Raw genomic sequence first — 13,548 nt, 5'->3', positions numbered from 1 at the left:
GCCTTAAAACGGTGCGCACTAAAACGGTGCGTTCATAAAAGTATCCCGAAGAAGCCATGCGTTCAGAAACGGTGCTACAACGCGCTACTTACCGTGACTCGGCATTCCATGGACGTCCGCGCATATTTCACATGCGTGCCTTGTTGTGGGGTGTCACCTGTCGTGTCTCCCTGAGGCCTGACATCGACACGCTAACACCTGGCCGTAAACTCGAGCTGGCCAGCAATTATGTAAATCGTCCCGAGAATCACGTAGTTTCACGTGAGATCTGTGATTTGACGACTGAAACGCAATAAGTTTTTTTTTTTTTTTTTTTTTTAATGTAGCCGTATTCTTTCTATTTCTATAAAGATGGGGAAAGTTGTTGCTGACTGAGCTAAATTGTAGATCTATAAGATGATTATGGAGAATGGGCGTCATGAGAACACACAGATATAAAATTATTTTTGTTTGTTTTCTTGCAGATAAGAAATTGTTGAGGTACATTAGTGACAGTATGTTCTCTTATCCATTGAAGTATGTTTATTTTTCATAAAATGCATGTCCAACTTTCCATTGAAATAGTCCCTTGTTGCCAGAGGCGTAGCGACCCTTCCCGGCGCCCGGGGACAAACTTTTCGATTTGCACCCTCCCCTCGAGATTGCCATTTGCACCCCCCCCCTTCAAACTTTCGATTTGCACCCCCCTCAACCTTTCAATTTATTTTAGGGATATTGGTGGTCAGCATTATGACCAGCTGCCTTTACTATCCCCAATGCAAGTCAGGTACCCAACAGCGCTGGGTGAACTCAGGGGCGTGCTAAGTCCCCAGTCACTGACCCGAACTCTAGACCTCCGGGTTAACAGTCGAACGCTCTACCATTCAGTCCGAACTCTAGACTGTAGTTAAACAGTTGTGCATTCTCCTACCTGACCACGTCCTCCCGAGCACAAACACATTGATTGGGCATTTGGAGAGATTTTGCATCAGGTCAATTCGTGTTTCAGCTTAAAGCTTGCCCATGAAACTATATATCTATTTTGTGCTACTGTCCTCAAATCATTGAAATTAACAAGACAAAAAAAATCTACTTTCTTACACACACTGCTAACACTTTTTAACATTAAAGAATCGGTATCTTTTCCCGTTCAATGTTCTTGCCATATGCCCAGCCGTCTTTGTTTTTCTAAGGTTACCCAGGCACTCATCAGAGCTGAGTTAACTCAGAGACGCCATGCAGTCACAAATCCGAACCGAAATCTGATCTCAAGACCTTCGGGCTAGCCGTAAAACACTCTAACACTCAACCACACCGCCCCCAAATAAACAATACATTTAATAAAACAAACAAGAAAAAAAAATCACTTTGAAAAAAATATTTTATTGTAATCGTTATAACAGTTAAGATAATAAGCTTATAATAATGATGATAATACACAATCTAGGCCGCCCACTTCACAGAACAAACAGTTCGAGTTACATGGCTACTGAAGCAGTCTAGACACACAACCATTCGTCGCTATTTTTAGATCTCACGTAACCCTTTCACCCCCACATAGCAACTGTAGCATTATATTATGTACCTCACAATAGTTAATCTAATTGTAAATTCGATGGTTTAAACAGAGTTTCTTCCAAACATCTCTTCGAGGGGTGCGGGTGAGGGGGGGGGGGGCGATGAAAGTCTACCCCTCTTCTGAACGAAATGAATTTATATAGTAAATATATACTTCTAACAGTGTCCCCCCCCCCCCCCCCCAGAAATTTTAGTCCGCTCCCACGGAGAAAAAGTCTGGAAGAAACACTGAGCTTAAAACCCTACTAGAAACCAATCAACTAAAGAACGTACATTGTTTTTCATTTTTATGAAAAATTCCCACCAGTAACTACTCTAAACTTCATTTTTAAAATGAATTAATAGTAAATTTAAATTAATGATTTGACAATCTGTTAATTGGCCATAGCCTAATCATATACTACTGCTATTCTAAGCCTATCATCAACAACTTAATTAAACCCGCCCCCAAATCAAATCCATAAGTTTCAACCTAAACACTAATCTTACCTCTGATTAAACCTAACGCCAACATTCACACATGTGCTACTACTATGCATTCAACTTTCTTAATGTGATACGAATGCATCAAATTTTAACTCATAACACTGGCTCACCTATTCCTAATCATCAAAAAAATAGCTTATGTTAATTTAATACACCACGTGATCACTCCCCATACGTCATTAAAACTTCATAAAACATACATATGTATACGCTACTGTAGTATACTTACACGGCTAGAATCATTCAGCGACATACTACTATGGCCGACAGTTGAACTATAAATCTTTATAAACTTTGTACAGACACGATTTTGTACAGACACAAGCAGAGATTTGTACAATGATGTCAGATAAATAAGTGCTCGCTGAAGTCAACTCAAGACAGTCGAACAAAAAAATCTGGCATAGAGAAAGGAAATGTTGTGTCGATAATGAATGACCTTTCACCCCCACACATACAAGCCTTGCTTGACCCGACCCACACACATAGACCCCCCCCCCCCCCACTGACATACCACATATAAACTTCATTACCTCTAATTCGAGAACAATCCATAATACCCCCCTTCCCCAACCCCAACCCATTGACAATTTTTTCGGAAAATGACCATCTCAACCCAAAATATATACTATTGTCAACATCCCCCCCCATCTCCCACACTTTCTATTTAAAAAAAAAAACCTACCACAATTTCACCAACATATACCATATCTGGTCCTTTACTCACAATAACACGATATCCAAACAACCACATGTACACCACTCACCACACCAACCACCACACCTCTGAACTCCAACTTCAGCACACAAAAATAAAATATGCCATTTATTTCAAATAACTTTTTTTAAAAATCATCTCCTTTCATTAAGTGACAATTTACAAAACAAATCTCTAATTTAAATTAAAATATTTCTCCACAGAGGTATTAAACAGCTAATTAACATATTTCCAACAATTTTCATCACAATTTCTTTTTTTTTAAGGTAAAAACGTCTCTCAACAATGAACTATATACATCAATCTATCAACTTTTGTGAAAGCTATGTTTAATTTTATTTTTTTCTGTAATTTAATTTTTTTTTAAATGCTCAAAGAAATATGTAAAACTGGGGCAATTATTTCTCCTTTCAAAGAAATTCCACTTTGCGAATAAAATTGTTAGATAAAATTAAACTATAGTGAACATGTAGAAATAATTTTTTTAAACATAAGAATGTAGAAAACTTTAAATTATTATTTTTTTTTTAATTTACGAAACAATTTATATGAACTACAGCAGAGAAAGCTTTGATGAAAAATTGCCCTAAGATTAATGCTTTGTTCGTAATAATTTGAAAAAAAAAACAATATAAATAATATTTTGAAATAAGTTTTATTTTAAATTAAAAATCTTGCAATATTATAACAAAAATTGTTATTAAAAAATTATACACCTACAGTATTTGGTAGAATAAAAACACTAATGAATAAATATAAAAAAATTATACACCTACAGTATTTGGTAGAATAAAAACACTAATGAATAAATATAATCTACAAATTCTTGAAAGTGTTTTGAAGTTACACTATTTCTGAAGGTTAAATAGTTGAAGCTTTGATATACTTCTTGTTAAATTTACACATTTAACACAAATGGTATTTCATACAAACATACAAGTCAATTGTGCAATCACTATGATACACCAAAGTCTCAAATTTTTATCTATTTACAATATTTTATTATTGACATGAATATAATATGTGCATAGAAAACCGATGATACAAGACATTATAGAATGAAACAAAATTAGACTACATAAACTTTTTATTTTACATTCAAAGAAAGATTAGGGTTCAAGTGTCATGACCTTCGCTCTGCTAAAAATAGCACATACTCTACAGAAGAGGAGAAAGACCAAATATTCTCCCCGTGTGTGTTTAAAAGAAATACATGGCGTCGGCAGGAGGGGTGCGACTTGCGGGGTGAGCACCCCACCCTTGGTTGCGCTGCTGACAGAAAAACCGAAAAAAAAATATTTTATCACATTGCTACAGGGGAGCGAAAAAAAAACATACAGATAATTTTAAGTGGTTCTCACGCTACTGTCATCAGAAACAATAACCTGTACACAACTTTGTCTTTACAAATCTGGCATTTTAATAATTTTTATAAACATATATAAACAGAATAACCAATTAACTTCTTAATTACCAGACATCGTCAAGACGACAATCAAATTAGATGAGACATTTTTCAAGAATTGTTTACACATTTAGTATAATATCAATAATGGAATCTTTGCATTTGTTATTATGATAGAATATCAAAGATGAATGTATTTTAACTTAGACGTTAAGTAAAGACCTCCACGATTCTAGTATTACTTACCACCAATTCCTATTATCTAGGAAATTTTGTAGCTATACTCTCATAAATAAGAAATATATTGATTTTAAAAACTAATGCAAATATATGAAGCGAAAATCGAATATAAGCTAGCATAAGCGTAGATATTTTAGTTCCTATACAATACCTCATCAATGGTGTCACATATGGTGGCACTTACTACTGTCACCAGGCACTGTCATCAAGTGCCATAACCCTGTGACACCTGTATGATAAAATAGCCAGGAGTAGTAACTAACCACTTATTTAAAACGTTACCAGTTTATTAAAGGGATATAACCCAGCTGTATCCTTAATTGGGCAGCACATTTTTCATTCCCAACTGTGTCAGACATTACACGGTGATCGTAATTGTGATAGATAGATAACAAAAAGGAAAACCTTCACAAAACACATTGCATAGAACACATTATGCATTCCACGGAATGATACAAATCTTGCATGTTCATAATTTTTTGCTACACAAAAATACACATCATAAAAAAAGATAATAAAAAAAGGTGTGTTTAAATTAGATTAAATTAAAATAGATTTTACCCGATAATATTTAAATAAAAGTGGCCTAAATTATGTATAGGAAATCTGTGGTGGTTTTGATTTTAGTCATGTATTGTAAACATGGCTGTGATTATAGCTGTCAACATGGCAGCTATTATAGCTGTGAACATGGCTGCGATTATAGCTATCGACATGGCTGCGATTATAGCTGTGACCATGGCTGAAACCATGGCTGTAAGTAGTGTAAGTACGATAAAAAACACAATTTGATATTGAATGACCATTCATCATAGAATTAAAATGTCTATTTTCAATATTTTACTTCTTTATATTGGACAAAATCACATCTCTACAGAAGCATACATTGACAACCAAAATACTTTCTTACTTAATATGTTGCTATTTTTTTTTTAAATGCAATGCATATATGTTTTAATGTTATAATAAAAATCTAAGTATGTTTATTTATTTATGATAAGACAATGCTCCTAGTGTAAATCCTTCAAAGGCCAACAACCAAATGTTTACATTATGAAGTGACAACTGGTAGATGCTCTACATTCTTGTGGTTTGTTTCTTTATTAACTGCATCCTACACAAAAACTATACAGTCTATAAATAGGGTTACATTAGTCCCTAGTATTAGAGGTTCTCAATCTTGCAACACCATGGCCTCAAATAAATTTTGTCTTGCAGTGAGTGACACTACAACAACACATAATCCATGGGCAGGAAAACGTATAATCCAGAAGCAGTTTTATATCCCATGTTGTGTATGTCCTTTCGTGTATCCATTAATCAGTGAATCCAACGAACCATAACACTTATAAGTAATAATTAATAATCCATATTTTCAGAAATAATTTAGCTATATTGTTTTTAAACACTCCAAAATTATACAAATTAGTTTTTATCAGAAAATGTCGAACCATTATACAACGTGATTCACTATTCACTAAACTACAACAGCAACATCTCTACAATTTGCATGGTACCACTGCTACATAATAATCCTCACACTGAATGAAACACAAACTTGCATAAGTTATTACATAGTGTAATCCACAGCTTTGTGTAACCATCTAAGATGATCTGAAAAGAGCTTGCAGAAGTCTTCAGATTGAGAATGTTAGAATTGGTTGTTTACGATTTTCTTGCCTGTGACCAGCAACTGTGCGTGTCCATGGTTACCAGAATCAAGTTTTGTAAACACTAGTTATCTGTCCCGTTATGCTACGGTTATAGTTTTATTTTCTACTTTCTCCAAGACCAAACGTCCTTACACTGTTACAGGAACATGATTGGCATTTGACTGACATATGCTGTCATTCAAGTATGTCATAACTGATGTTTGCGTGATGACAGGAATGACAATTGTCTACTTTTAGTAGTGTCAATTGACAAGGGTCTGTAATGTCCTTGATTCCTGACATATTTCCCTGATGTCAATATGACATCTAAGAATGTATCAATGTGAAAAAGCAGCCTTTTCGGATCAGATTTACTGAACACTCTTCGAGATTTCCTTACTGACCAGAACTGTCAACTCTGTCCATTCAATAGCCGTTGTTGCACGGTCAGCTTTGTCCAAGATTTAGACTCAACTGACGTTAGTCGTTTGGTCAACATTGTCCATCATTTAGACACGACTGGCGCAAATTGTTCGGTCAATATTGTCCAGGATTTAGACCCAAATGACCCTTGAGGTACCTGAGGAAATACAGCGTGCGTGAAGACACTGTTACAGTAAAGCCCAAATAAACAGACAATGGGCTTTTGTTTCTTATTTTCTCACTTTACATCCAAAAATAGGAATCATTCATATGACAATGAAGAATAATGCATTTCATCTGCTGCCATGTCATTTCGTGACATCACTTCCGGTTGGATAATTTTACGATTTAAAATAAAACTTGCATCCGTTTGAGGTGGGTTTTTTTTGTTGATTTTTTTATATTTTAAGCCCCAAATTTATTTATACACATGAAGTTCTTGTTCTCGTTGCATCCAACAGTCTGGTCGTAGAAGAGGACGTTGGTCTTGGGGTCGCGGATCTGTAGCCTGACCTGCATGTGCGAGAAGCAGTTCCCCAGGCAGTTGCTTCTGATGGGGCTCTCCAGGCTCATGTCCAGGTCGGTGAGGAAGTTGTGGCAGTAGACGGCGTCCACCACGGAGAACGTCTTCTCCTCGGACAGAAGCTGGTCAATCCGCTTCTCTCGGACGTTCGTGTGGCTGCAGGTGTCGTTGCACATCATGAACTCGTCGATGACCACAAGGGAGATGGACTTCTCGAACGCGCAGGTCGAGCAGACGGCGATTTTATGCCGGACGAGGTCGTAGCTCGGGGATTGGTCGGATTTGGCTAGAAGGTGAAACACATCGACTTTGGTGACTTCCGGGTAGTCCGGGCAGTTGATGTTGATCATGTCTGCGATGACGGCGCCGCGGTTGTTGATGATGTCGACGGTGTTTTGGAAGGAGGATGTGGGGAGGGAAGAAGGACAGAATGCGTGTGCTTTGATATCCACTGAACTTGGGACCTCGGTTTGAAAACTGTTGGACAGTCTCCTTTCAAAGCTACGTATAAGTCCGATAGGATCCAGCGTCGGCATGTTATCAGCGGCGGAGATTCTGGTGATGGAAAAGCACGCGAGGTGAAGAGCATTGAGAATGGAGGTGCAGCTTTCGTAGACGATGTCGTGAAGTTGAGAATGGTTGAGGCTGTTCCTGACTTTGACTGCCATATCTGAGCAGAGCGTGTGGTACTCGGTTTTCACGTGGTCGTTGATGGTCAAGCAGAGTTTGGTGAACATTTCAGCAGACGATGCCGTGTACGCGTCTTGGACGCTCTTCTCGTTCTCAACTTCCCCCGGAAGTGGGAGGTAGTAGTTGGGTTGGACTTTGGCGTCGAGGTTCTCGTAACATGGTTCTGGTTCTTTCGGCCAAGGCAGCGCGGCCATTGGCTTGTCGATACCGGAAATCTCGCCCAAAACAAACGCCCCTTCGTAGATAAGATTACCGCCGCCTTTCGACACTTTGAGTGGATAACGTGTGAAGCATTTAGCACTCCCGGGTCGACTTCCTGTGTTAGGGTCGTGCTTCAGTTCTTTGATATCCGCCATTACTTTACTCACTTGTCGTAGGAGGTAGGATCGAAAACCGATTTCGACGTGAGTCAGATGAGATATCGGACCTTTTGTCTTCTCGGTGTAAGGCTCGTAAACTTTAACCTCCATGTCGATACCGCTGGCCGCCCAGTCGTAGTTGACGATTACTCCGTTTGCCAGTACAACAGAGGCGAAGTTCCTCTGCTCGAGAAATCGTATTAACTTCATGGCGCCGCCCATGTTTGATAGACCCAGAGAGTACAAGGACTTGATGCGACCGTCGCTTCTTTTAGCGCCGAAAGCTTGTATCATCGTTCCGTTGGTCAACACCGCCGTGAAAAGACGCGAGTCTCCAGGGTTCCAATACGCATCGAATTTCTGAATTTTGATGTCGTTGACGTCCGGGACGAAACGCGACGGCTGATAAGGCGAGGTGTATGGAATGTTATACGGGGGCTGTTGAGTCACAGTATCAGAACCGTCGACTCGGGAATTGACGTTTTGCCGAGGCGTGCTTTTATTTTTGCTCACTGAGGCCCCATTGTCTACGACCGTAGCCGGCACCGGCTCTTTTTTCAGAACGGTGAAGTACACGGCGATGACCACGGCGCCGGCGATGACTAAAAGTAAAAGAACGAGCAGGGCCGCCACCCACCAGAGCTTTCTCCGAGGGCGGTACACGATCCCCGACCCCGTGGGGCGGTTGCCTCGCCGGCCGAGGTTATCGTCCCTTACAGGATACGCAACACTGTATTTGTCTTGAAGCGTACCCTGCGGGTAGGTGATCCCGTGGCCGTTGATGTGGCGAGGGTTGTAGATGCTGGAGTGGTCGTCGCTGCTATAGGACCCCTGCTGCTGCTGTAGCTGCTGCTGATGGTGCAGGTACGGGCTCTGGTGCAGGTGGGCGTAGGGCAGCTGGTAGTGCGGCTCCTCGTCGCCGTTCATCTGCAGGTGGTGGTGGTTGCTGTTGTAGTTGTTGTTGTAGAGCAGGCGCTCCTGGGCAGACATTTCCGTCTCGTCTGGGTCGTAGTGCATATCCAGAGTCCTCATCTCAAGATGAGTCATAATCTGGGGAGGGAGGAGATCACGTGGTCAATTAGGGGGGCTTGGTGGAATATAGGATAGGTGGAGTATAGGATAGGTGTGATATAGGATAGGTGGAATATAGGATGGGTGGAATATAGGATAGGGGGAATATAGGATAGGTGGAATATAGGATAGGTGGAATATAGAATAGGTGGAATATAGGATAGGTGGAATATAGGATGGGGGAATATAGGATAGGGGGAATATAGGATAGGGGGAATACAGGATACGGGGAATACAGGATACGTGGAATATAGGATAGGTGGAATATAGGATAGGTGGAATATAGGATATGTGTAGTATATAAGCTTGTAGAAATATAAGAGGTGGAATATAAGCTTGGTGAAATATAGGATAAGTAGACTTTGAGTTTAGAAAAATATAGGATAGCGAATTATAGGAAAGGTAAATTGTAGAATTAGCTTAATTAGAAGGGTCTGTTTTTGATATGATATGGGTTTACTTAGATTTGTTCGTGAAAAAATAGGCTCAATAAAATAAGGGCTTGATTCAATAATGGGTTCGGTACAACATGGACTTGACAGAAAATAGAATACATAAATTATGGGCTTTATGTAACACAAGCTCAAATACGGCCTGTTTACAAAATCGAAACGTTTTAAAATAATTAAAATTAATATAAAAAGATTTTAAAAAAAGAGAAAAAAAAATTAATTCATCTGGACTAAGAAAAAATTACTTAAACTGTTACACTTTGGAAAACTTCTTTAGCCTTGACTACAAAAATTCAAATATCTTTTGATTCAATATCGTAAAAAATGACAGTTAAATTATGATTGCTAAAAGAACTTATCTAATTAAAGTAACACTTGCTGTACAACAATGACCCCCATCACTGACCCCAAAGTCGAACCCCCTAACTCCGACACATCTCCCCACCCAACGACCCGGAAATCCCAATTTCAGCATCTCGCGCTCTCAACACTGGAGTTCATAACGTCAAGACGGATTTCACAATCAAGTGGTCTTGAACGCGATTTTGTTGGTGTAATGTGGTGTGCACCGCTCGGCACAGACAAAACCAAATCATAGACATTGTAAGCCAATAATTGGTTTTTGAGAGCTGGGATAAGAAGGGGGGGGGGGGGGGAGGGGAATGGGTTGGGGGATAATAGGACGCGTCTTTTCAGCAAGTAGTGAGATGGTTCTAAAAATATAAAATGTACAACAAAATTGCAATGTCGATACGGGTATTGTTTATGAGTCGTTGTATAGGTTCGAGCATAGGAGTTGTACATTGTGTGTTAAATGCTTACGTGATGTGCAGTGATGATATGATCGAAATCTACCACGATATTACTGACACATTGCGTGGTATCGAAATGGCGTGTGGTACACAATCGAATACGTAGTAAAAAGAAGTGTATGGAATCGGAGTAGTATAGTATCGACTTGCCTTTGCCATATTCTTCAACATTATAGATAAACTATCAACATCGATTTAAATTTGTTTAGAATTAAGTGAGCTGTTCTAAACGAGGATAAAAATAGATTAATTTTAAAATAGTGACATTTTCCTGTATCTAACGTTGGTGCCTTTCTTTTATTGGATGCAACTGAGTTGGGTACATCATAGCAATAAGCACAGACATATATGTGATCACATGTGAACTCACACCCGCCCATAAGCACAGCCGAGTTAACATATACCAGTTCCATGTCAGCACACCTAAACTCACGCATGCCCACAGGTAATTCACACATGCCCACAGATAATTCACACATGTCCTTCACCATGAGCACGTATGAACTCACACATGCTGCTGAACTCACACATGCTGCATTTCTTTCAGACATTTTGCTCGAGGGGGGAGGGCCATGTGAAACTTCCAAGTGGAGAGGGGGGTATCTAACAGTGGTTAAGATATATATATATATATATATATATATATATATATATATATATATATATATATATATATATATATATATATATATATATATATATATATATATATATATACATATATATATATATATATATATATATATATATATATATATATATATATATACACATACATGTGTGTATATATACTCTATGTAATAATTACTTTTTACTTTTTTTCTCCCGGAGTTAGGGGAGGATGACATTCTCCGAAAGAAAGACAGCAGACAGCACATGTCGATTCACTATTCACTTAAAGCACAAGATATCTCTGTTGTTATCATATTAACGTTACGTCAGTTTGGTGCGGCTGTTTAGAGATACAGCATTCTCCCCCTTTCTATCACCCCCCTCCCTCACTCTACCATACTACATACACAATTGTAGACAGGAATTTAAAGTCAGGGTTAGGGTTAGACGGTATCCAAAACGTCGTTGTATGAGAGAAGGCTGAAGTCATGACATCGAGAAGGTCAGGACCACCTTACGTGACCAGAAGAATCTTGACCTATAGGTAAAGATAAGACACCCCCACCCACCCAACTAACCATTACCCACACATCGCAACGGTTAAGCAGATAAGTAACTTAGTTAATTTGTCTACGATAAAAATGGCTACAAATAAACCCTCGCGGTTAATGTAAATCCCGACATAGAAAACAAAACATACGCGGGAGATGTACGGTGCTATTTTACCCACTTCATCATTTCCCATTCGTGTGCAAGACACATGGGGAAGATGAAGTAGAGTTCATTTGCTACAGAGACCTCGGCTTAACTTGAGTTAGGTACCCATTAGAGCTGGATGAACTCAGAGACGTTCCACCGATTTGAACCGGGACTTGAACTCAACTCAAGACTATCGGTTTGAAGTCTAGCTCTCTACCGCTAGGCCACGCCGCCCCCTCTCGCTCCAATATACAAACAATACACTCCTTATCTAACGTATGCACCCCTTCCCTAACAAAGACATCTTGTTCTCTGTTACATATATCCAATGCATTTAGCATCAAATACACCACACTATTGATTACAATTCTTCCATTTGCATTTCAATCTCTCTACACACAACCCCCCACCCCATACGTACCCATGACTATAATACATTCCACCCCAACACCCCACACCTCCCCAACCCTCAGTTCTCCCAGACCTAAAGTTTACATACATAAAACCCGCGCTACCTAAATGGCAAAAGGAAATGGAGCAAAACACGGCACACAAGTAAAAAAAAATCAGGCACTTCGATCCAATAGGTCCCGACACCTCTTGCACCTGGCTGAGAAATTCCAGGTGAGGAACCGTTCACGTGTCTTTAGACCTGGGGTACTCACACGACCGGAAATGATACTTCAGGGTCTGTCGACCTGAGCATGCGCACTGACTAATACAATGTTAATGACCGAGCTATTTGCCAGGAAATCTACTCGCTAGGCCTGCTCAAGCGTAATGGCGGTTCAAATTGTTCAAACGGCGTTTCAAATTGCTCATTTTGATGATTTCGCTGCAAGGGTTGACTGGATGCCTAAAGCATAACAGATACTTTCTTTTTTTTTTTCTTTTTAGGTATAGCGATATTGACGTCACAAATTTTACACTCGTGAAAACTACGTCAACATTTTTTCCCAAACACATGTGGATACCATGACGTCATTGAAGATGACGCACCGACGCTTTGATGTGACCCATAGTGAACAAATGGTTTGTGGGTGTATGTGTGTGTTCACTTAAGGCATTATTCATGTAGAAATCTATTTAGATTTAGGGACGAAAAAAACAACAGTTTTTTCTAAATACGACACAAAAAAGATGAACGCCTTAAAGGAAGCACACCTAAACACATACAAAACACAATGATAAAAACAAACTGTCTAGAATAATAACAATTCAAAATGCTTTTTAACGCTCAAATAAATGCTACAGTAATAATAATGCTAACGGCCATAACGCATACACATATAACTAAGCTAAAGAAATCAAGGACTTAATATGTACATCTAATCTATATATCTATGTAGCTATATATCTATATACATATCTATAGATGTATATGTATATCTTTCTACCTATATCAATATCTCTCCATAACCCTCCCTAACACCCTCTCCCTACTTACAGGTAAAAACCCAAACCCCACCCCCTTAACTTATGACTGAACTTAAAGCTCTGTCACCCACTTGACCTAAGGATCTCAATGAACAGTTCGGATCTTCCGTTGTCCAAACGTCACCCCCCCCCCCCCCCCCCCACTTTGTAACACTTGAAAAAGGTCACGGCTGACTCAGCTTTAAATCATGACCAGCAATACCTTACACCATCCCATTTATCAACCACCACATCATCCCACATTAATTAAAACAACTACCACCATCGAGGCAGAAATTAACCTTGAATTACTCTGAGTGTGGTGATGTCAATGATGTTGATGTCGTGGGTTCAAATCCAGCAAAAATGTATACGTCGCTTCTACTTTAACTATAGTCCCTCTACGTTTCTTTTATATGACTTTAAACAACGT

General features: G+C 39.1%; 1 protein-coding gene across 3 annotated transcripts in view; it reads right to left on the bottom strand.

Moving 5' to 3' along the window:
• Positions 1-5,176: 5,176 nt before the first annotated feature.
• LOC131927026 (uncharacterized) overlaps positions 5,177-13,548 on the bottom strand; it is a 65,224-nt gene continuing 56,852 nt past the window's right edge. For all 3 annotated transcript variants that reach the window (XM_059282684.1, XM_059282685.1, XM_059282683.1), the window contains exon 2: positions 5,177-9,103. In XM_059282684.1, coding sequence (XP_059138667.1) covers positions 6,887-9,100 — 2,214 coding nt within the window. In that variant the 5' untranslated portion in view covers positions 9,101-9,103 and the 3' untranslated portion in view covers positions 5,177-6,886. The remainder of the gene's footprint in view (positions 9,104-13,548) is intronic.

Source organism: Physella acuta, unplaced genomic scaffold, assembly GCF_028476545.2.
Source record: "Physella acuta isolate Inbredline_101_S28 unplaced genomic scaffold, ASM2847654v3 ptg001363l, whole genome shotgun sequence".
Taxonomy (NCBI): domain Eukaryota; kingdom Metazoa; phylum Mollusca; class Gastropoda; family Physidae; genus Physella; species Physella acuta.
The sequence above is the reverse complement of the archived record's forward strand: the minus strand, read 5'-3'. Positions and strand labels throughout refer to the sequence as shown.